Source organism: Rhinatrema bivittatum, chromosome 9 (assembly GCF_901001135.1).
Source record: "Rhinatrema bivittatum chromosome 9, aRhiBiv1.1, whole genome shotgun sequence".
Classification (NCBI taxonomy): domain Eukaryota; kingdom Metazoa; phylum Chordata; class Amphibia; order Gymnophiona; family Rhinatrematidae; genus Rhinatrema; species Rhinatrema bivittatum.
In genome coordinates this window covers 40,844,562-40,869,976 of record NC_042623.1, presented here as the reverse complement: position 1 = coordinate 40,869,976, position 25,415 = coordinate 40,844,562, and the positions used below count along the sequence as shown (strand labels likewise).

The window sequence follows — 25,415 nt, the reverse complement described above, 5'->3', positions numbered from 1 at the left end:
TCTTCCAGTCTCACAAGATCCTCCTGCAATTTATCACAATCTGCTTGAGATTTAACTACTCTGCATAATTTTGTGTCATCCGCAAATTTGATCACCTCACTCATCGTAACCCTTTCCAGATCATTTATAAATATATTAAAAAGCACCATTACAAGTACAGATCATACAGGCCATGCACGTGGCAAGCTCACTTGCATATCAGATAAGCAATTTTATAACAGCCCACTTCCAAGAGTAAAGCACTGTTTTTACCTGTGGTGATGCCTTTGTATTTTTGAGCTATGCGAATCTCTCTCTCATATCCCCCCTATCATATCCAAAGAAGATATATTTAGGTTTCTAAGACCTAGCTGATAGGGCTAATGATGCAGACCCTGCCTTTAAGAAGATAAGATATGCCATGCTGGGTCACACCAGCATAAGTCCCTGACAGTGCCAGCACCTGGCAGATACTAATAGGAAAGTCCATTCCATTCTTCTCACTCCCAGGAAGTAAGCAGTAGAAACATCAAAGTCTCTCTGGCTAATAGTTATTTATAGCCTGACCCCCTCAACCTGGTCCAGACTTCTTTTTAAATTCAGCTGCACATTCTCTGCCATCAAGTTACATAGCTTAATTGTGCATTGAAGTAAAAAAATACTTCCTTAAATTTGTTTTAAATCTGCCACCAATTAGTTTAATGAAGTGTCCCTTAGCTCTAGTTTTATCTGATAAGAGGAAATCAACTGTACCTTATTTACTTGATCCACACTACACAATTTTATGTCCGTGTCACTCTGGAGATGTGGTCTCCATAATTGGACACAATACTGAAAATGAGTTTGAACCAATCATCTGTACAGAGTTATCACGTCCTTTTTTCTTATTGGTTAAACCTTTTTCCCTTGGTACTCTAGCAACCCACTGCTTTAATTACACTGGTTGGATGCCCAGAGGTCAGAGAACAAATCATCCCCAGAATCTCTCTGTTGCAGGAATCAGTACTTCAGTTCCATCACTGTCTCCTTCCCAGGGTTTCTGTATCCCAAATGCATAGCTGCCCTCTTTTGGTGCAAAAATATTACCTACCACACTCTTGTCTACTAAAGGTTATTTATTTTTAATTAATGTATCAAGGCCATTCATTAATGCAGAATTCATCTAGAACATCTGTATTTGGAGGGTGCAAGAAAATTTAAAGCAAATTCTCATCTCAGATCACTTTTCTAACAATCAAACAGACCCAAATAATTTTTTTTAAATTACTGTATTTCTAGTACTGTAGCATGAACTCGCATTTACTTTCTAGGGCTTTCTATCAGGTTTCACTTTTATTTTTTTATGGGATTTTGCCACTTGAAGATCACACTAAGGTATTAGAGCTGTTCTTCCTGGAGGGAAATGACAGAAGTAAGGCAAAGCTGCTCTGTACTAATCAGTTGGAGCACAATTTTCAAAAAATGTTATTTACCTGGGTGAAAAGACTGTCTGGAAATTGCCCACCCTTAACCCAGATGAAAAAATATTCACGGGGTTCCACAGCACACATACTTTTAGCCTGTTTAAGAGGGGGATGGGGAGTGTTTTGAGTGGGGTTAGGAAACAGTACACTGCAATTTTCAAACACACATATGCCTTTTATTTCCCTACCAAAATGTAGCCTGTACAAAAAAAAAAAAAATCAGGTGCAAAGTCTGTAGGCAATTTTCAAAAGGGAAAAATATACCTCCTGAATTTTCCCTTTGAAAATCTGTGCAAAGTCCATGGGTAAAAAATATCCATGGATTCTGCACCAGCCTGGGCTATTTTGAAAACTGCCCCCATTAGATTTACTAAAATCTCATGCACAGCACTTACCAACTCTTTAAAATTTTGATCAGGATAAAACTGGATACACTTTAACAGAGGCTTTGAATCCTGAAATTGGAGGAGAAAGAGACAAAAAAATAAAACAATTGATTAAAACTGAGCTAAAAGCATTCTAGCCTACCGACACCCAGAGAATACCCTCTGTACAGAAGTCACAGCTGGTTCTGCTATACAGACGTTTTTGAACATTAATAAGAATGCATTATGAAATACAACTACTATAGCAAAGGAAAGGATCAAACATACAGGTCTTTCTGTAAAGTACATAGGGTAATGGTGATTGTTCTGCCTCCGCAATGTATGTATATACAGTACATTATGCTGCTTCCCTGTCTTATCTTACAATTGCACAGCTTAGATTCTCTGCATGTTGTTGAGCTTTCCTTATTAGTTATTGATTGGATCTGTTCCTCTGCCTATATTCTCTTGCTTATTCCTCTTGGTCTTTTCCTCCTTGAAATCCCTGGGAGACCTTACCTCCTGCTGAAATTTCAATATGGAACTGGCTCTTGACAAGCTTGCAACTTTCCTGAATCCTCTGCAGGCTCTTGGAAGCATCACTTTTTACCTTCTCTCTCAACTATTTCCCTCCGACTGCTGGTTTCTGCAATTCACTGGTAGCTAGAGTTTCCTCTACAGCTACAGTCATCTGCCTTTCACTGAGCTCTCAGAGTTTCTCATCACAGCTGTCTATTGTCTGTGTAGCTATCTTCAATACCATACCATTTGAGTAAGTGTCAAATTATCATTTAATAAATGTTTTGGAATTAAGATCAGAATTCTGAGTTTGGGAAGCAAAAAAAAAAAAGGAAGAGGTATAACATTCTGTATAGGCTCTCAGATAGTACATTGGGAGCTGAGGAAAGAATGATCTATCTTGAAGAAATATGTTTACCTTCTAAGTGAATATTGGTTTCATTTTATTCATCATTTTTATTTAAACACCTTCCTCCTCTCCCTCCCCAAACATGGATACCTAGCTGGCTCAGGAGCTGGTAAGGAAGCCTCCTCTCAGACTAAACCTTTCAGTGTCCTGTTTCCACCAACAGTGGCTACTATTACCTTCCCTCCCCAGATCTCAAAGTGCATCATCTCCAGAAAATGCAACCCAAACCTGGTAGACAAGACACTATCAAACCATGAAAATCTCCCTTTATCATTAAGATCATTTCACTTCTGAGATGAGTTTTTGACAGGTCCACCTAGTTAGCCATTTCCCCTGTTGGAGGATCTACATAAAGTGAAGTGCTTCAGTGTAGACTCTCGTCAGAAGCTCATGTAGGCAAAGACTAGGTGGGCAGCAAGTCTCCGCTGCAGAAATGGCAAGGAGACCAAGAGAGGAGAAAATGACTTACTGCATAACCCATCAGCTTTCACATTTAGACTGCACAAAGCTTCATCCCATCCAAGCAATTTGTCAGCCAGAGAGAGAAAAGGGGGGGGGGGGGGGGGGGGAAAAGAGAGAGAAGGTAAGAACTGATGGAGCCAGACCATTGGCTATCAAATTCCTCCCTCTGAACGGGGCAAAACCAATCGAAGGCCACAGGTTCATCCCTACTAGATGGTTAAGGTGCAAAGTTTGCACCTTAACCATCTGCAAGTGAATGACTGCAGGTGGCACACTGTATTAAGTACCACTGATACAGTAAATCTTTTCTTCTCAGTCTCCATCTGCTGGTTGGGGAGAAAAAAAAAAAGTCAGGACCGATCTGGAGGATAAGGAATTGGTAACAGAAAACTTCATGATTGTGTTGTAAGGACAAACCAGTCACCCTAAAAGGAATATGCAAACTGAACCAAACTGAGTGAAGACCTAACACAAGATAGAAGTTGAGCCAAGTGTTGGCCCTTGCAGTTTTAATGTGAATGCCAGTGAAAACTGCACTGAAAAGAATAAACCTGCTATTTTTCATATAAAACAATTTGCCATCACCGTAAAATATAGCTGGACACAACCTTGTTGAGCCTTGACAAACTTTGTATCCAGTCATAAGGCGCAACCCAGTTCACCAAATGTCCTTTAGTTCAGGTGAGAATCTACTTATACGTACCAGTTAAAAAAGTCGCATCAGAAATCCACCAATCCTATGCCAGTGAACTGCGGCAATATCCCATTAATATCAACTTTTGGATCCTATGCATATGTATGAAGTCCTGTTGAGAAGAAGCCTTAAAGGGTGGCTGAATAACCAAGAAAAAAAAAACCCTATCTTTTTTTTACTTTAGACTTCAAATCTTCTTTAATTTATGATTTTGCAACATGGGAAACTTTTAATGAAGTTCTGGTGAAGACCAGAACTGTGAAGGACTTCAAAGGGGCGTGGGATAAACACTGTGGATCCATAAAGTCAAGAGGCCGCCAATGAAGAGTGGGTGACTTGCCAGAATGATGGCTACTGCCTGGAGACAATACCCTTATTCAATAAACATACACATGCTTACTGTGACTCCAACATCGCTCTAAGCTTCAACAGCAAGAGGAAATGTGGAAAAAAGGATTTGCACTCACAAAGAGGGGAGTAGCTGGCTTGTTACGGCGGTTACTACCCCAAACCAAATAAGCCTGATACTTCACTTTCGATGCATATCCAGCATGGCTCTCTGCTTCAACGGCATGGGAGAAAAAAATCTGATACTTCACGCATATCCAGCATAGCTCCCTGCTTCAACGGCAGGGGAGAAGAAAACCAACCAATAAGGGCTGTATAACATAGTCTGGGTAAAACAAATAAGCATGGGTGTAGCTTGCTTATTGCGGCGGTTACTACCCCTACTACCCCTAACTAATCAAGCTAGATATTTCACTTGGATGTAGCTCCATCACTGCTCTCTACATTAATGGTGGGGGTGGAAGGGAAATAGAACCAAGAGCTAAGAGAAACAGATAAGTATGAGAGAAAAAATGTGTGAAGCTTGCTGGGCAGACTGGATGGGCCGTTTGGTCTTCTTCTGCCGTCATTTCTATGTTTCTAAGCTCAAGCCTAAGCTACCAATCAGCCTTATCCTGCTCCATGAACTTTGGAATACCCGCCTAATCCATTTGCACAAACCTTTGCAAGCCAAGACAATCTTAGCTGCTGCCTGCAGAAAACTTACAGAACTTCTGTAAGCACTCTGGGTCCACCACCCTGGGACTGTGGTGTTAACCTGTCACTTTTCAGCCACGAGCTCAAGTGGCTGCCTCCATGCCAGAGATAGGACTCTGATCTGATTCTCCAGGGACTACATGATTGTAGCAAAGAGAGAGAGAGCCTGAGACTGTCCCTGAGATGTCTTTGAGCACTCCTAATCAGCGTAAGATTAATTGACTAAATTACTACCTTAAGTTGGGTAATTAACTGGCAATCCATTTGTCATGAGCAAGTTAATTTTGGGCTAGACGCAGTTGATTTTCATAACCTTTGCAACAAGTGTAAGAACATAAGAACATGCCATACTGGGTCAGACCAAGGGCTCCTTCAAGGCCAGCACCCTGTTTCCAACAGTGGCCAATCCAGGCCATAAGAACCTGGCAAGTACCCAAAAACTAAGTCTAATCCATGTTACCATTGCTAATGGCAGTGGCTATTCTCTAAGTCAATTTGATTAACAGCAGGTAATGGACTTCTCCTCCAAGAACTTATCTAAACCCAGCTACATTAACTGCACTAACCATATCCCCTGGCAACAAATTCCAGAGTTTAATTGTGCGTTGAGTGAAAAAGAACTTTCTCTGATTAGTTTTAAATGTGTTACATGCTAACTTAATGGAGTGCCCCCTAATCCTTCTATTATCTGAAAGAGTAAATAACTGATTCACATTTACCCATTCTAGACCTCTCATGATTTTAAACATCTCTATCATATCCCCCCCTCAGCCGTCTCTTCTCCAAGCTGAACAGCCCTAAACTCTTTAGTCTTTCCTCATAGGAGAGCTGTTCTATCCCCTTTATCATTTTGGTCACCCTTCTCTGTACCTTCTCCATCACAACTATATCTTTTTTGAGACGCGGCGACCAGAATTGTACACAGTATTCAAGATGCAGTCTCACCATGGAGCGATACAGAGGCATTAAGACATTCTCTGTTTTATTCATCATTCCTTCCTAATATTGTTTGCTTTTTTGACTGCTGCAGTACACTGAGTTGACTGTTTTTCCTGGGTGGTAGCTCCTAATATGGAACCTAACATCATGTAACTATAGAACGGGTTATTTTTCCCTATATGCATCACCTTGCACTTATCCACATTAAATTTCATCTGCCATTTGGATGCCCAATTTTACAGTCTCACAAGGTCCTCCTGCAATTTATCACAATCCACTTGTGATTGAACTACTCTGAATCATTTTGTATCATCTGCAAATTAGGTTACCTTCCTTTCCAGATCATTTATAAATATATTGAAAAGTACATGTGATTTATTCTGTTAAACTACAAACTTAAAAAACAATATCTACCATATATAAAACCACTGTACATTTTATGCTGCTACAATAAAAATTATCTGCCTCAAGAAAGGTGTAGACATTCTGCTCTCTTTACATGAACTTAGACTGTATTTTATCTTATTTAAACATGTCAGATAACCATGTAGAACTCATTCCTTATAGTCTCCTGCAGTGCATGATAAATAGCCATTGCATGTATCTTGCAGAGGCTCAAGTTCTCAGCAAACACTTGTACGGCTCATGCAGGTCTCTTGGTGGTGTACGCTCACACTGTACACTTAAGCACTGCCACCGGTGCCCATCTCAATCCTAATGGTTCTACTGAGAAAATCACTGGTGATAAGAATAAATCAGCATAATCTAGTGTCCACAAAAATTGAATTCCAAACATTAAAGCAACCCTCTCATAATTAAAGTCACTTTGCTTAAACTCTGCCTTTAAACTACCCATACAACATAATTTCAAGGACATGATGGCTTTTAAGTTGAGACTGTTAATGAAAATTGGCTTTCTGCTGGAATTGATAATGGATTTTGAAACTCAAGCTTTGATCTTTTTCTCAGTGGCATCCACCAACTAATCAAATATAGGACAATATCACAAAGAAAGAATACAGCAGTAAAATCGTATGAACATTGCTGAGACATTCACATTATATTTTAATGACAAGACTGCAACTGTGAAAAATAGTATTCTGAACACAGTCACTGATAGCCTTGACAATTTAATTTCTAATAGCCCAATTTATGAACATTTTGAACCAGTTTCTGAATCAGACACCATACATATTATCAATAATATGAACTCTTCCTTCAATCTTCTTAACCCTTGCCCTACAGCACTCCTGAAAATGCTTAAGTCTGATACTTCTCTCATCTCCAATTTCATCAACTCCTCTCTAAAATATGGCTCCCTTCCTGATTCCTTGAAATAGGCATCAGTCCACCTTATAATTAAAAAAAAGCTTCTGCCGACCCAACTCTTTTTTTCTAGTTACCGGCCCATTTCTTCTTTACCTTTCATGGCAAAAATGTTAGAAACAGTTCTTCACCAGCTTAGTGACTTTGACTCAAACAACATACTTTATCAATACCAATTTGGTTTTAGAAAGCACCACAGCACTGAACTACTTTTACTTTCAAGCTTCGACATGGTGAGACGGGGCATTGATCGGGGTACAGCTTCTCTTGATATTTCTTCTGCATTAAACACAATAGATCACCAAATTCTTCTTTCTAGACTGCGCTATTCAGTTCTGTTCTATCCTGGTTCACCTCATACCTTTCTAAAAGGGCCCAACAAGTCCATATTCATTCCCATTCCTCCTCTTTGGCTTCCCTTGGTTCTGGTGTCCTCCAGGGTTCTGCGCTCTCAGCAGCCCTGTTCAATATTTACCTAATACTTTTATGCAGGGTCCTAGCCAACTTAGGGTCCATTACAAATTTTATGCTAATGACAGAGTTCTTTTTTCCCCCCTCAAAAAAACATCGGCTCAGACAGAATTATTTCTTTTTTCTTGTCTCAACTATTCAAGGATGGCTTAATCAAAATAAATTAGAACAATATCTCAAAAAACGGAAAATATCTTATCACACTTCCAAATCCCAAATACTCCAACTAACTTCCAATTTGATAATCAGACCATTATTTTCTCCCAAAATGTCCATAACCTCGGAGTCATCATTGATTCTGCCCATTCCATGCCTGATCAGGTCAGAATGATCACTCAATTCTCCTTTTACAAATTAAGACTTCTTCGCCATCAGAAACCACTCTACCACAGTTGATTTTCGTTGTTCTATAATACTTATTTTCTAGTACAGAGACAGACTACTGTAACTTTCTCTTCATTGGCCTCCTCACAGGAATCTCAACACATAATCACAGCACCCCTGTGCTTGAATCCATCCTTTGGTTCCCAATATCATACCGTATCCAGTACTAATTGGCATGATCATACACTCTTCCATTCATAATATTCACTTCTCCCTGGATCTCATCTGTATTAAAAATTCATGCCCCCGCTAGATCATTAAGATCTTCAAATCAAACCCTCCAAGATGTTCCTTCCCAAAAATAGTCCATCTTGACAAAACAAGAGAACGTGCATTTTTTTTTCAGCAGGCCCTCTTCTCTGGAATACCTTACCAAAACAACTGAGGAACCTCCATGAAAGAAATTTCTTTAAAAAAGCCCTAAAAAAATATCTATTCAAAAAAACAATGTTGAATCAGGCTAGCAACATATAGTCTCCCTTGCCTCTTTCACCCTTAGCTTCATCCAGTATAAGTATCACTTTGCTGACAGAGTTACAAACTTGTATTATATTCCTAACACACTATGTTTTATTGTAATGTTGCTTTTTAACTGTTACTTAGTGTGTTTTATTGTACCCTGCCCTGAACATAGGAAGAGCAGGTTAAACATGTTTTAAAATAAATAATAAATAAAATAAATACCTCTAACATTTCCATCCAACCGGGCCAGACTAAGACAGAGAAATGAAATGGCCATGTATATATGCAGAGAAAACCTTGAGAACATAAGAAATGTCGTACTGGGTTAGACCAATTCTCCACTGAGCCCAGTAATCTGTCTCTGACAGTGGCCAATCTGGGTCATTAGAAAGTACCCAAAAAATCCTAATGGAGAGATTCCTTCCCTGTCGCTCACTTGCAGAAGTAAGGGCAGCAATCTCTTAACTTTGACTAATTGTTATGGACCTCTTCCTACAGAAACTTGTTAAAACCTTTTTTAAACCCATCCATATTACATAAGAACAAAAGATTTTCCATAGTGGGTCAGACCAAGGGTCCATCAAGCCCAGTATCCTGTCTCCAACAGTGGCCAATCCAAGTCACAAGTACCTGGCAAGTACCCAAACATTAAACAGATCCCATGCTACGAATGCCAGCAACAAGCAGTGGCTATTCCCTATTGATTAATAGAAGTTTATGGACTTCTCCTCCAGGAACTTATCCAAACTTTTTTTTTTTTAAACCTGGCTACTCTAACTGCCTTAACCACATCCTCTGGCAACAAATTCCAGAGCTTAATTGTGCACTGAGTGAAAAACAAATGTTCTCCAATTTATTTTAAATGAGCTATTTGCTAACTTCATGTGGTGCCCCCCTATTCCTTATATTATCCAAAAGAGTAAATAATCATTTCTTATTAATTAGTCTTCAAAACATCCTCAAGCAACAAACACCACAGCTTAATTGTACATTGGCTGAAAAAAAGCAAAAATTTCTTAAATGTGTTTTAAATTTGCTACCAGTAAGTTTCACAGAGTCTTGTAGTCCTAGAGCTACATGAAAGAGTGAATAACCATTCCAAGGAGTGAAGTACAATGATTTCAATATTTTTGTTGCTTCGTTATTTATTTATTCGTTTTTATATACCGACGTTCAATATGGCATATCACATCGGTTTACATATGAACTCATGGAATAATAGGACAACAGTATCCTGTTATTCTTACATAGTAACAACAAACCTTAATTGACAAAATGAAACTTATGTTGGTATACATTTAAACATTTTAACTTGATTTAACTAATTGGAGTTTTGTATGAATTTCGTAGGGTGGTTGATGAGGGGTTGAGGGCGTTAAGGAGATTGGAGGGGGGGGGGAAGGGCAGGGAGGGTGAAGAGTGGTCAGGAGGTGTCATAAGTGTGCAGGCTGGAAGGCTTTCTGGTATAACCAAGTTTTTATGTTAAAGGAACATCTTGCTTTAGAATTTCAACAAGTCGATGGGAATCGCAAAGTTAAGGAAAATGCAACATCTACCAGTAATCTGAAATCTGATACGCTCATTTAAGATACCTTTGAGAAACATTTTATTTGCTACAGCTTCCAGTTTTCAATGTTAAAATCAAAGGGCTTTCTCCACTAAGGGTTTTCATAGTATTAAGAAAATGATTAAAAAATAGGTGTATTTCTGACTAATGGTCTTGCTAAAAGTAATCAAATGAGGCTTTTTTGTCCATGATTTGGCATCTGAAGTTGTCTCTTCTTAAAACAAACATTTTTTGAGGGGGTTTGTTGGATATTCAGATTGCATTTGGGTGCTCTTATTGTTCTTTGGTTCCCAAGCCTGATAAGGTCTTCCTGTAACTCCTCACAGTTTACTCATGTTTTAACTACTTTGAATAATTTTGGTCATCACACTCATTGCTCCCTTTACCAGATCATTTATGAATAAGTAAAACATTTGTCCCAATATGGATCAGTAACGCATGCCACTTTTTACCACTCTCCACTGGGAAAATGACTATGTACTCCTACTCTTTGTTTCCTAGCCTTTAACTAGGCTCCATTCCACAAAAGGACCTTGCCAGTTATTCAATGACTTTTTAAATTTCCTCAGGTATTTCTCATGAGGGACTTTGTCAAATGCCTTCTTGAAATCCAGACAAACTATATTGACCTAAGCTGTGATGGGAATTTATAAGCCAGGCATATAAGGGCCATCCAGATTGTTTGGTGGCAGCACCGTGCAGAAGATCCTTGAGATAGGTTTTCTGCTCCTCATGTTGATTGGGGATGCTCTGGAGGCAGTGCTTACAGCTCCTGAGGGAAGGGAGACATGGTCATCGCTGAAAGACAACATCTAGTGGTTGGATTCAGGGCCCATGATTGCAGGTTCCAGAAGGGACACTAGTGCATGCCATCCAGCCAAGGATTGAAATTGCAAGGACTAGACTAGGTATATTTGGTGGTGGGGGGTAGGGTTGGGTTGGGGGGGGTTGAAGGTATAAAATAGGGAAAACTGCCCAGGTGATTGCCTATGAGGGCTCATGGTGCCAGATCCCAGCCCAATTGGAAGCTCAAAAGCAACAGGAGTAAACCGCTGGATCAAAATAAAAAGGGTATAGAGAAACATTTATGCTGGAAATCCATAAAACAAAGATGACGATGTCTTAAAAGTCATGTTAATAACTACAGACTTAGTAGTTTAGCTGTAAATTAGCACATTATTTCTGTACAGTGAGAAGAGAAAGGATAACATGAGCTATGTGGGGGATTTTTCACCTTTGAAATAATATAGAATAGTCTTTGTCCCAATATATCCCATTGTGCCCAAATGAAATCTTCGGCCACTCTGTCTTTTGGGAGCTGACCGCAGTGCTGAAGTAGCTGAAAAAGAGAAAGAGCAGGACACAAACTTTGTATAGTGATGGAGGGCATCAGCTGCTAACTTTACAAAAAAAAAAAAAGAGGCAAGTAAAGCCACCACCCAGCCTCTGAAAAAGCATGAGATTACTCTGGAGGGGGGGGGGGGGGGCGGGGAAGAGACCCTTTTTACTTTCCCCATGAGCAGCAGACCAGCAGGGATGTGATAGCTCAGGGTTTTCTGGAGGTTTCATCAGGGGAGGTTAGCTGCGGTTGAGAAGCCTGATGTTATTCAGTTCAATTTCACCAACCCTCAGGAAAAGTAACAATTTTTTTTTTTTTTTAATTCTTACCACTCCGCATCCTTCTTCAGTGACATCACTGATGTGAAATTGTTCAATGTCTTTAAAAAATGAAATATACAGACATATGAGTTTCTTTTTAAATATGGTTATATAACTAAGTAGAGTGGCATTAGGGGAATACCCAAACAGCATTACAAAATCAATAACAGAATTTGTTAATACACAGAGTGCAAGAGGCTTTTAAGCCAATCAAATTGCTCCAAACGCTGGCATATGCGATAAAAAAGTTTAACACAAGGCAACAGGAAAGACAGACAGTGTCTCTCTCATGAACGATACCTTTACCTTATATCCAAGGCCTTAATTAGGCATTTTATCTCTGGGGGTAGACATCCACATGTGTGTCCCCCTGTACCCAACCCTTATCCCCAGTTTTTTCTTCACACTCTCCCCTCTTCCCCCTCCAACCTGGACGATAGAAGGACACAGTGGCACTCCTTCTGGCTTTTCCACCCACTGCCAGGCCACACTTGCATTTCAGTCATTTTTCCTCCACCAAAAGGCTTTGCGTCCTGGGTGGCTGCTCCTCTAACCCACCTCTAGTTACAGTTCGTAAATGCTTGTAACACTGCCCCCCCTTTTCCCCCTCCCCCCAGTGCTGCCATGCACAGGTGGATCTTTCAGCTGTAGGAGGTGAGTGAGCTGGCCCCTCTGGCAAATTTAAAAAAAAAATACTCTTTTCATAAAACTCCAAATAATTTAATACACAACTTTCAAGAGGTACATTTTATTCTATAAGAATGTTAACTTATCTTGAGAAATTCTGGACTGACAGAATAACTTGCTTTTCTTGACTCACGGTCCTCTCACCCAAGGTAGATTTGTAATCCGATAATAAGAGGTTCTGTCCCACAACATATGTTCACCTGCGTAACAGTCACAGTATGTCCTCACTTGCATGGAACCCATGACGATGCTTTCGGATGCAACTCTACAGGCTGGGGGTGGGGACACTCGGTTTAGCACAATACAAGGCCGCAACAGGAAAGCCTGGGATAGGAAACAAGGGGAACCTAGACCTAGGAAGGCAAACTGAGAAATCCTCAAATGCCATAAAGCAACTCTGGTTTTCAAGGTATCTGCAAACAAGGGGCAACGAGATTTATCCAACATAAAAACAGACTTAGTGTTTCGGTAATCCTGATAAACCAGGCATGCCTGTCACGTTCGAGAGCTGTAGTTCAACATCTATGGCTTAGAACAATGACACCGCAGAAAAGGAGAAGGAAGCAAAGAGCCCAGCCAGCATTCCATGCACAGGCCACGCTTAAAAACAAAAGCTCTTTTTATAATTGTGCCGGGCTTCATTAAGATGAATAGGAGCCCTCGCAGAACCTCGGGGGAGGAACTGCTATGACAGATGTGCAGTTCACTTCCTATGAAGAGGTATTCATAAGATATGACAGAGAGAAGTGCAGAAGGGTTTGAAACTCCAAGACAACAACCCAGGCATAATTTATTGGGGTTTTTTTTGTTTTTTTTTTAATAAAGTCAGATTGAGAAAAGAAAGAAGGAATAAAACCGAGTATTCTGGGTGGAGCTCCAGGAATGGAAGGGACCAGGGCTCCATCCCCAACGAACGCACTCCAAGGCTTAGTAAAGGCAGGGCCAGGGAAGAGGCCATGGACAACCAAAAGAGAGGCCTAGAGAACGAAGGAGCAGACGACCCCGTAAATCAGATACGTTGGCGGCAGCAGAAGACAAGTTGAGCCAGACCGCTAACTAGGAGGCAGTCACACCAACGTGAAGGGTCAGCCGGTAAAGCAGAGTCCAAAAGGGCTCCTAAGAGCTGCCGGAGGCCTACCCAGCCGCTGAGGCGTCTTCATGTTTCCAGACATTCATCCGCAGTGAGAAAGCCAACCTACCAACTAAGGGACAAGTTAAAACATGCTTACCCAAAACACAAGCAGCTTTTGAAAATACCTCCGCCCCCCAGAGATGAGTAAAATTCCGTGCACTGTGACAGTGCATGTACTTTTAGCCATGGCAAAAAAAAAAAAAATGGACAGGACTGGGGAGCAGGCTGACTACAAGACAGTCTCTCCCACGTGTGTGGAATATGCTTCAGATCTAAAAGAAAAGGGTCCCTGACTAACACATTACTATCAGATCATAACTTTAAGGAGCTCTGTCCCTCTAACCCTATTCTTCAGCATCAGCAGCTTCTCTCTGGAATTCAGGATATAAAACAAATACAGGTGCTCAGGGAGTTGGTTATCCAAAAAATATAAAAAAAGTGGTTAAAGCTAGTGCTTACCTTGTTATACATGGGACAAACACTATTTCACAGACTCTCGATTTGAGAGTTACACTTAATAAGAATTCTGAACAGGATAAAGGATGTACAGTTGTCCAAATTCAAATTTTTTTTTAAGTTTGCCATGTGTCCGGTATAAGTAAGCATCACCTGCTTCCTGTTTGTGGATTCTTTTCCTTCCGTTTTAGACTATAGACACAATGCAAGAGATGATTTAGGCCAACTCAGAACTTAGGGCTGAGTAAATATGAAAACCTGAACACAAACTGTACTGAGAAACTTCGAAGCAACATTCAAATCAAGGCTTACAAAACAGTTTAACGAAGGGTAACCAAATTGACTCTTAAACAGTAGCAGTTCCATTCACCAGAAAAAGTCTCTCCTGGACGTTGGAAATGTTTTATTCTTTCCAAAAAGGAGAATTCAATACAATTGTTCTTTACAGTGCCAGCTTTTGCTTCATTAATATTATTTGTCTGGTTAACTTTTAGAGTTAGCCGGACAAAAGCTAAGATCTGAATATTTCCCCTTGCCGAGCAGATAAATTGTGTGTGCATAACAAACGCACACAAAGTTTATCCAGATAAAAAGAGCTGGTGCTGGAACCATTCTAGGACGGAGCTAAACCTTAGCCGATGAGCACTGTCCAGTGAAAGTTAAACACGCAAGCCTGATTGGAAAAAAAAACAAAAAAACACAGCTGTCCTAAAAGTTATCCAGAAAAAGTTATGCTCATAACTTTATCCAGCAGCAGACTTATGAGTGTAAGTTCTGCTGAATATCCTGATAAAGTCACATGCACCACTTTACCAAGATAAACTTACCCACTCGCCGACTGATCTCATAGAATGTAACGGGACATAAGGACCTTAGGGACCATCAAGTTTGCCCACTTTACTTCCTGGTATAATGCCGTAGATGCCAGCTGATCTTGGGCTGTCCACTCACTTCTTCACAAACAGGGATCCTCTGTATTTATCCCATACATTTAGGTATTTCCCAACTAAAAATAAGTTATTTGGAGGTAAACCTTTGCTTCATTCTAAATAAGTGGCAATATTTTACCAAGCATGCAAAACGCAACTCGTTTCTTACTGCAGGAATTATTCTGCAAAAAAACTTTAACCAATCTAGGCCTCCTACAGAGCGAAAAAAAAAAAAGTTGGAAAATTGTATACTTCACACTTACAGGGCAAGACGATAGCATGTATCTCCCGCCCCTGTTGGCAGACTCAAGCAAGTCATCCTGATCCAGCAGCTGCTGCAGCTCCACATCCACAACACACCAGCGCAAATCCAAACCCACTCAGTTGTGTAACTGGTTCCCCACCTCCACTGCCACCAATCCTTGTCTGCTGCCTGCTCTTACTACTGCTGCCTATGGGTTGGGACAGTGTGAGCCCCCTCCATCTCCCAGGTGTTCTGGTGGGCAATGAAATGACGGATGAGGAAGTAGCCCCCGCCCGCCCCAGTCCCACACTGGGCCTAGAAAGCGATGGGGGGCAAGAGCAGGTGATAGCAGCCAAGGAGGAATGGCAGCAACAGCAGCAGTAGGGAGTCCGTGCACAGTCAGGTGGGTTTATAGAAATGACGGTAGAAGACCAAACGGCCCATCCAGTCTGCCCAGCAAGCTTTCACACTTATTTTTCTCATACTTATCTGTTACTCTGACAGCTGAGGTCAGGGCCCTTATTAGTAACTTTTTGGTTCTAATTTCCTTCCACCCCCACCACTGACGTAGAGAGCAGTGCTGGAGCTGCATCAATGTGAAGTATCAAGCCTAATTGGTTAGGGGTAGTAACCGCCGCAATAAGCAAGCTACTCCCATGCTTATTTGTTTATCCAGACTATGCAATTCAGTCCTTGCTGGTTGTTGTCTGACTGTAAATCCTCTTATCTTCATTCCCCCCCTGCCACTGAAGCAGAGAGCTACGCTGGATATGCATTGGAAGTGAAGTATCAGGCTTATTTGGTTTGGGGTAGTAACCGCCGCAACAAGCAAGCTACTCCCACGCTTATTTGTGAATGCAAATCCTATTTCCCCACATTTCTTCTTGCTGTTGAAGCACAGAGCAATGTTGGAGTCGCATTAACCGTGTGCATGTTTATTGACTAAGGGTATCAATCACCAGGGAGTAGCCGACATTCCCGCAAGCCACCCCCATGCCTCTTCATTCACATCCTCTAGACTTTATGGATTCACAGTGTTTATCCCACGCCCCTTTGAAATCCTTTCCAAAGAGACTCAGTCAGGCACAACTGCTACAGACATGGAGGAGGGGGGAGTTAAGAGGGGGTGGGAGGGGGTTCAGGGGACACACTCTCTCCTCCTTGCACCCCCTATTCCACGGTCTCTCCCCTTCTCCCACCTTGGTGACTATGAAAAAGAAAACACTGTCAGAGCCAGCCTCAATTGCCATCTCAGCCTGACAAAATTAATTAACTAATCGCTACTTCGCATGGGGAAAATTGTCAGGGAAATTTACGTGCACACTTTTCAAAATGAAAGAAAAGCATTGCATATAAAATGCAAACCCTGCCCAAAAATTCTCCCCTCGGTAATGCCTCTCCCCAATGTCCTTAAAATTACGCATGCACATATTGGCCAAGCAGGATCATTTCCGCAGGTAAAGCAGTGTTTTAACTGCAGGAAGTGCCTTTGAAAATTACCCTCCCTATGCACAGCGATACATTTCCTAGAGCCCACTATTTCTGGAGATACTCACATCTGTCCTCTGAAATTAATAAGAGGCGACTTTGTGGAAACTGAACCATCTCAGCTGGGTACAAAAACTGTAGTTTGAAAAAAATAATAATAAAATGTATAAGTAGTGATCCTCAGTTACAACATTGACAAGCACAGATTAGTGCTGATATTTTAAAAGGGAAGATTTTACAACTGCTCTGTCATGTAATCATCTGAAACAAATACTAATTATCCATATTTTTTTCATGGCAGCATTCATTTTTCTAAATCTTTTTTTTCACTACTGTCATCTTACAACTAATTCATTATCTTATACCTAAAACCTTAAACAGCTTAAAGCCATCAGTCATTCTTTTGCTGAATGTCAGAATGACATGTGGTTTTGACCTATATAGTCCTTGATGGTTCAGTACACTCCTAATACACTCACTGGAGGAAAATATGGAAGAGTGGGGGTGATAGAAACATTCAAATATTCAGCAGGCTTCAAAAAGATTTACAGAAAAACGAAATGTTCCATAGATAAGTCATTTCCAGCACAAGGAATCAGGATATGAAACAAGTTAAAGCTAACAGTCACATTTTCAGCTTGGACATACTGCAGGACCACATTGACCAAATATATCTCTTGCATCTTAAAAATCATAAATACACTTTATAGATTAATACGTAAAACCGAAGATACAAAAGCCTATAGTATTCACCAACCTAATCAGATAAAACCAATACAAGTGGTATAAAAATACATTTATAGGTTTATTTAAACATCCACTACCAAAAAAATATTTTCTAATTATGCATCAAAATATGATATAACAAATGTCCAATTTCATTCACTCATACTAGTGTCCTAATTAGAGGTCCTAGGTAGTTTTCAAAGTGCAAATCAGCTAACCATGAACAAATAGATATTCTTCCCCAGGGTTATTTAACGCCTTCTTCAGTGTATACCCAGGCTCAGGGTATCCTGTAAGAGCTGCCAAACTTCAAGAATTGGCAGAACGGTGCCCTGGGTCCAGATGTACCCTGATGATAGCTTAAATGATTTCAGGGAAGTATATCTTTTTGCTCTCAGTTGATTTGCACAGTGACTCTTTGGGATGAATTTTCAAAGAGTTGCATGCATAAAAATGACCATATAGGCATGTAAGTAGCATCTGAGGTACATGCTATTTTATAAATATCAAACATACACATGTATTTTTGCTTTCACACACACACATATGAGTGTATAAAAGGGAGTGGTCTAGGGTCATTCGGTGCTGGGTCCACATTTATGCATGAAAGTTGCTATTTTAAAAGATACACATGTAGATTTGTCAACTTACTCGCATAATTTTTACGCCTGATAATTATTTTACATAAAATATGCATGTGACTAGTTTTAAAAAGAAAGGAAAAGTACATGCCTTCAACGCACTGAAATACTCCCTTTCATTGCACTGAATATATGTGAGCGTAAACATACATATGCGGGTATATTGCGGGATAGAGATATGCGTATCTTATAATACACTTGTATCTGATACATGGGGATTATAAAATACTATCGTAAATCCACACGCAGCCATATATGTGCACGTATGCCACCAAGCACACAGTCATTTGAAAGTCATCCTCTAATAATTAAAATAAAAAAACCCTTAAGTAAGAAAAAAGTTATTAGGACCTATGATTAGGCCACTGGTATGAGTGAATGAAATGAGACACTATTTTTTATGAGGGCTTACATATTATATATTCGGATGCCACATATATTTATAAAAAAAAATATTTATTTTTTTGCCACATATGTTAACTTTAATATGTAAAAACATCACATTTACGTTTGCAAGTTATCAATGCATCACTAAAAACAAAGGTTTTGCGGTATTTCATTTTAAGAATCTCTTATGAAGACTTTCCACAGTAATGTCAACATGAGTTAATGTATTTGTTATAAGTGGAAGTTAAAGATTAAGAAAGTGACTTTTCTTTTTATCATTTTTCATGTTTTCCTTTGCTGAGGATGAGAAAGCCAACCTTCTTCTGCTTTTAAGAAGATATCCATCACTCTTACGCCTTGCCCAGCCATAAGAGAATGTAGGGGGATGGGTAAAGGGGGATCTTGTTACCTGTACTCGGACGCAGCTGTCCACGGCCTTCAGCACTTTCACATTGTTAAAAGGATGAATTTCAATCAATAAGGTCAAACATCTGGACACTGCCAAACAGAAAGGGAGATCGTTGCATGCAATAATGTAACATCTGTGGCATTTTTGTTTTTTGCATTATATATATTTTTTCTTTTAACAAACAGATATTTTTTGAGCAAACATTCAGCCAATCAAGGTAATATTTGTACCAAAGCCCCTTCTATTAGGCCAATTCTGAATTCTCAGGTGTATAAGCATCCCCTGGAGTTACTTCTGTTAGTAGGGATTGTAGTTTCTATCCCTGGCGGTCCCTAAGGGTAGAGTATAAACAGCTGCTTGATAAGGTGGTGGGTTGCATGGAACAACCTCCCACAAAATCAGCAGGAACAAAAAGTGGTGGAAGTCTTAAAAAAAAAAAAAGGCCTGGGACAGAAACAGAGGATTCTGAATAGTAAGGGAGATAGGAAGGGGAGCAAACTAAAAACCCAACATCACATAGTATCTGCAGTACACCAGGGAAATGGGCAGACTGGATAGGCCTTGTGGTATTCACCTGTCTGTAATTTCTAATTTTCTTTTTATTATTAGGTAACTTGGCAGTTTCCTTTGGCTCTTTTTGGGCAATACTCCCAATTACCTGGGGAGGGTGAATTTTTTTTTAACCACCACCCTCCTAGGCCAACCACTGTGTAAAAAAAAAAAAACAAACCCACCACACAACAGTCCTCATAGTAAGGAACCCCAGCCAATGCTCCCCTCCAGAACCCAGTAGACATACACCGGGACTAATCCGTTCTTACTGTCACACAATGGCTGGAATTTCTCCCTCCCCCACCTAACAAGGGAAATAAAACACACTCCCTCCCTCCACAGTATCCCCAACCCCAGCTACCCTGAGCAGCAGAAGCTGGGCTGGAGAATATCACTCAGAACTCCCACACGATACTGAATAACAACAATAAAAATCACCTGGGCCCAATTTACTGAAATAAAACATGTTTTTTAAAAAGTCCCGTCCCCCCCCTCCCAACAGCCACAAAACTGAAGAAAGCTCCAGCTAGGCTTACAGATGACACCTAATCCACATCAATATTGACAGGAAGTTCCAGTTCTGATTTTGTCTCATTGTTTCTATAGAGAGTTTTCATCCTGCCTTTCTTACTATAATTGGAACAATAAAGTCCATAGATGCAATGCAGCAAAACCAGAACTGGGTCAGGTGGCAACCCTAAGTAGATCAGGATCACCACTCTTCCCTCACGTAATCCTTGCATGCTTATCTAAGAAGCAGTCCCATGCATTTGTTAAAGTCTTTGAGCTCAGCCACTACGCCAAGAGGTGGCCAATTCTGTTCCTCGAGATCCACCAAAAGGCCTGTTTTTCAGGATATCCAAAATGCATATGCATGAGATTGGAGACAGTGCATACAAACCTCTCTCATGCATATGCATTGTGGATATCCTGAAAGCCAGGCTTGTTTGTGCCTCTCGAGGACCAAAGTTGGCCACCCTTGCAGTAGACAATGTCTTATTTTAAAATAGTGCAAAGTATACTACAGTACCTGGCCTGAGGGGCTCATTCACACCTTCTCCCTTTGCTGACTGGAAATAGCTAACAGCTAAAAAAGAAAGGAAAATATGCACCTAAAGTTCAGCTCGCCTCTCACAGTTGCTTAGCACAGATTAAACTAATTTAAAATATTAAAAGTTATTTTGAATGACACCTACAAAAATACAATTGTTTATCACTTTGTCTAGATTAGAATATGGGAAGGGCAATTTTCATAAACAGCCTGTGTAATATACCTGCACATTTTAACCCAAATTTTCAAAAGCTTATTTCGCACACATCTGCTTTGAAAATGTGCGGATTTTGACGATTCGGCAGGGTTTGACAACCTGACAGAACTCTCTCATAATGCAAACAAACACTGAAAATAACATCAATGCAATACAAAAAGCGCCAAATATCATCCACCTCCTCCCTCTCTCTAATTCTAAAAATAAAAAAACCCACTTGCTTTTTAGATGCATTTAGATTACGCATATATAAGGAGTAAAGAAATGTTTTGCTTTTTCGATTAAACATTTCATTAAAACGTAAACTGAGTCAGTCTCATTGTTGCTGAGTTCCAACAACACACTCTGTTGTAGTTGGTTTTCCTTTTTCTCTATGCAAAGTTTGCAGCCATGTAAAACCTTGAAGAACCCTAAAGAAGTTTATTGTTGAAGGTTTCTCTCGTTTCCACTGAGTCCTCTCTCTTATGATGAGAGCTAGCTAGTTCGGACGAGGTGGTTATGTAAACATGAGCAATATCACATACACTGGCTCCTTTAGGGAATAATTTTGAAAAAAGCTTTCACACACGGAAGTAAGCGATTTGAAAACAACCTCAGGGAGCTATACACGTGAAAGTACGCGCGGAAGCGATTTTGCGCATCCTGCAAAGAAATGGTTATGGAGGGAGGGGGCAGTGGAGCTGGGGCAGGGAAATCATTTACACGGACACTTCCAAATAAATAGTTCTGAAAGCATGTGCGGGAATGTTCGTGTGGACATTTATACCTGCTCTCCAGCACACGTACAGCAAACGTGCACGCCTATGCCACGCTAAAGGTATGTGTGGGTCTAACTAATCGTTAAAGCTGACTTACATGCGCAAGTCCACTTCGAAAAAAGGGTGAAGTCCGAATGTACTTTTATACACGGGCTGTTATAAAAATGTCCCCTCCCTGTCTCATTTCATTTTGTGGGGTTTCTGAAGGGAAATGATGCAAAGCGAAAATTAAACCAAAAACGTTTGTATGCCATTTTCACCGAGCTCATTCTCTTCACAGTAGAGAGCCGCAGACGTCGGGGCATGACTTCCCACAGAGGCTTACATGATACTTCTAATCTTCTCTCTTCTACCACGGAATATAAACAAAGCAAAACTTACCCAGCAGTGTCCTTTCATGGTTTATCGAACAGCTGATTATTTGCAGGTCTTTCTCAAACGTATACAAGACCTACATGGACAAAACATTTTTTTTTTAACATAAGAACCTAAGAGGAACATATTGAAACGGTCTGCCAGCTAAGCTCGGGACTTACATGGACAACTTGTGGGATTTAGAAATCCCGCCACCCTGACCACTTCCAATTTATCTGGGTGGGTCGGTAACTTTCAAACCGGTGCACGGGCGCATGCATCGGCCCGCGCCCAGGAACGGGGGCCTATTTTATTATTGCACGTGTATATGCGCACGTGTTATAAAGCCTAGTCGCAATCACGTATGCACCAAATTTTAAGTGGGTGTGCATCAATGCCGTTTCTACCACGTGTATCGGGAATTTTAAAAGGGGCGTGTGACCACACTATTCCCAGTTTTACCAATTAAGAAACATATCTTCCCAATTCCCCTAGTTTAAAAGCTTTCACTCCCCCCCCCCCCCCCAAATTATTCCCAACCCTTAAAACCCCACAGATCTGCCTATTTTTTTTCTCTTTATATTTTTTTTGACTTGCACAACATTCATAGCAGAAGTAAAGTTAAGCGGCAGGGGGGCCTCGGCATGCGCCAGATCGCTTCAGTATTTATGCTCGCATCTCAGGTTCACACCCCAAAATACCCAAGCCATGCTTTGAAAACTTCCGAGATGGGCCACACAGCAGGAGATAGGCACTTTATCTCAGTAGCTTTTAAAATCCGCTTGGCGCCTGCGAGCCAGACATATTCGTGCATCCTCTAATTAATGCGTGTCGGGCTTTTAAAATTCATCTTTAAGTGTTTAGACGGCTAAAATTTACCTGGATAAATCAGATGTGTTCCGGGGTGGAGTGGAGCTCAGTTATCTGGATAACGCACAGAGACATTCAGCACTATTTGGCTAAGCTATCTGGATAACTTTAGTCATAATCAAAGGACCGGCCTACATTTAGTCGGCTAAGCTTACTTTGGATTTATAACCAGGTATTCTCAGCAGCACACAAATTTCCAGTTTAACCTGACTAGGTAAGTTTTTCCTGTTCAATATGGATCTCTAAGTGATTGATAACAGCGCTTTTTTTTGTTGTTGTTTTTATATAAACGTTCTGCATTTCTTTTCCAGTTCAACTATTTCCTTTAAAAAAAAAAATTCCTCAATCCTATCCATTTCTTTTCCTTCTAAGCGGCATATAACAGCTCCTGAGGCACCTTGTGGCTTTTCAAAACTCCTATAACCTAACTCAAACTTGCTAGGACAAAGCAGAACCCCTGCAGACAAGGGATCTACATGCCAGAAAAAGCTCAATGACGACAAACTACCTTGCCCAACTCACCTTGCTCCAGAAAGTTAAGAATCTCTGAAATGAAGATGCAAGTCGGACTAGAATGTTTGAATCAGGCTATTTGAAAAACAGTTCACACGAAAAGCATGAAGGAGAACGAATTTAGCTCAGAAACGTTCACGAAAATAAGGACAATATTATCTTATTGTCCTTATTTTCATGGTAACCATAACTGGTTTGCTCTTTTCTATCTACATTTGTATGACTCAGCCAGGCTAGCTTTCGGCATGAAATGGAGCATTCTGACAGTACAGGGATGCAAAGGAGTTGAGAGATTGTAGAGGAGACTTGGCTATTTTTCCTCTTTTTGTAAGGGTTTCGAAATCCAAATACTGTGATTTTTGCACCACTCTCTAGTGGAGACCAAAGGGGCTTATGCAATAAAACTTTGCACTAAAAGAGGTTTTAGCATGCAACTTGGTAAAAAAAAAAGTTACATGCATATTAAAACCTCACTTACCATGCTATATGATACATTTTACCAAGGGCAAGTTAAAACTTTCCCTCAATAGCCTGGCCTCTGTTCTAAAGATTTGTAAATGCCCATACCAGCTGATGTACAAACCAGCCCTGAGCAAAAAAGGCTGGTTAACAGGGGAGGAGGGAATTTCCCTCACTTACTCCCCCATAAACACTGTCCTAACCCCCCCACCTGTAGAGTAAAAGCTAGATTTTTGGGTGAGAGGCAACTCTCCTCTCTCCAGCAGAATCGCCATGTTTTTCTTGGCTTATGTTATATTGCTTATATAAAAAAACTCTTGTTCCTATACAGACTCGCTTTTGTTTGATGTATTTTCCTCCTCCTGTTACCTGTAAACCGATGTGATGTTCCTCGAACGTCGGTATAAAAAAAAAAAAAAAAAAAGCTTCAAATAAATAAAATCTTAATCAGGCCCACTGCTGGAAGGGGTAGGAAATGGGACCTTTCCTATGGAGAGGAAGGGAGCCATTGGGGCATACAGATGCCCCTTGATCTGGGATCCAGGGGGGGGAGAACGATGTTATTGAGGGGGTCATGCTCCTGCCATTCAGGTGAGGGGAGGAGATTAGGAGCGAGGAGGAATCCCCCCTATTAAATGGCCCGTTTTCTTCACGTCAATTTGCATGGGGCAGTTGAAAACTTTTCAGGGCCAAGTCATAAGTGAAGATATTAAAGAAACATAAACAAGGTAACTGCATGTTTATTTAAAAAAAAAAAAACCCACTTAGCATGAAAGTGTCAATATGGACGAAATATAAATGTTTTACATAAATAAAGGAAGCATACGAGATGAAAACCCGAACAGCAACACACAAATGGTGCTTGAACTTAAAGAAGGGAAGGAAGGTTTCAAGGTAAAGAACGCATGCTGTGTGCAAAGAAGAGCAAGAGACAGACTCTCAAAGGCCACCATTGTAAAAAGGTATCCGTGGAGTATTCTCCCCGCCTCTCTAATTGTTAGGTGCTACGCTGGAAAGCATTTGCAGAGGAAAGACACTATCGCTATTATCCAAAAACTAAGTAAACTGGAAAGTCAAAAAATTGTCAGCATCATCCTATTACTCTTACCTCATTTTGTTTAGCTTCAAGGTCATATAATCCAATATGGGTGTATCCCTGAATTCCCTGAAAAATCAGAGGCATCGGCAAATTTACTCTGAATGTATGCAGATATTTTTCTTTTCACTTCCAATGGAGGCATCAAAACAATCCTAGGCCTTCCTTCCATACCCAAGATCACAAAATGTCTCAAGCTCAACTTCTGATATCATAGTTAGAGCTGGTTGCATAGCACAGTAAATGCTTGCACATGTTAAGTCTTGCAGTTTAAAAAAAAATAAATAAATTTACAATCTGCCTCAGTTCTTGACATGTTAATAAATCTGCCTACACAATTGCAAAATGGGCTAGACATTTCCTGACTCTACCTGCCTTCTCTCTCCCTTAACAAATCTCCGGCCAGAAGAGAAAGGACATGGCTCTGCAAAACTGATGAACCCACATCTATCAATGGCATTTTTTTCTAGGCTACTTAAGTCGCATATGAGTGGACACTCAAATCCACATACCAGCTTGGAAGCACTATAAAAACATACAGGAACATTTTTTTTTAAACACACCAGATCTTATACAGCTCATAACTAATTGCACTATAAAGGATGGCAAATGGTCAATTCCGTGAAATGCAATCAATGTCATTTTAAAATTAAAGCAAGGGAAAACAATTTTGAACATGACTGTACACCACTTTGGACAGCCT

General features: G+C 40.4%; 1 protein-coding gene across 4 annotated transcripts in view; it reads right to left on the bottom strand.

Annotated features, from left to right (window-relative positions):
• Positions 1-25,415, bottom strand: part of GSAP (gamma-secretase activating protein) — a 113,610-nt gene that overhangs the window by 68,980 nt on the left and 19,215 nt on the right. For 3 of the 4 annotated variants that reach the window (XR_003858609.1, XM_029615706.1, XM_029615704.1), the window contains exons 3-10: positions 24,725-24,781; positions 21,802-21,871; positions 20,425-20,481; positions 18,843-18,931; positions 16,748-16,814; positions 11,753-11,802; positions 11,319-11,423; positions 1,838-1,897 (exon numbers count right to left, since the gene is read on the bottom strand). Coding sequence is in view for 3 of the 4 variants with exons in the window: in XM_029615706.1 (XP_029471566.1) it covers positions 1,838-1,897; positions 11,319-11,423; positions 11,753-11,802; positions 16,748-16,814; positions 18,843-18,931; positions 20,425-20,481; positions 21,802-21,871; positions 24,725-24,781 (555 nt within the window). In the remaining variant the exon portion in view is untranslated. The remainder of the gene's footprint in view (positions 1-1,837; positions 1,898-11,318; positions 11,424-11,752; positions 11,803-16,747; positions 16,815-18,842; positions 18,932-20,424; positions 20,482-21,801; positions 21,872-24,724; positions 24,782-25,415) is intronic. The other variant, XM_029615705.1, reaches the window with a different exon arrangement.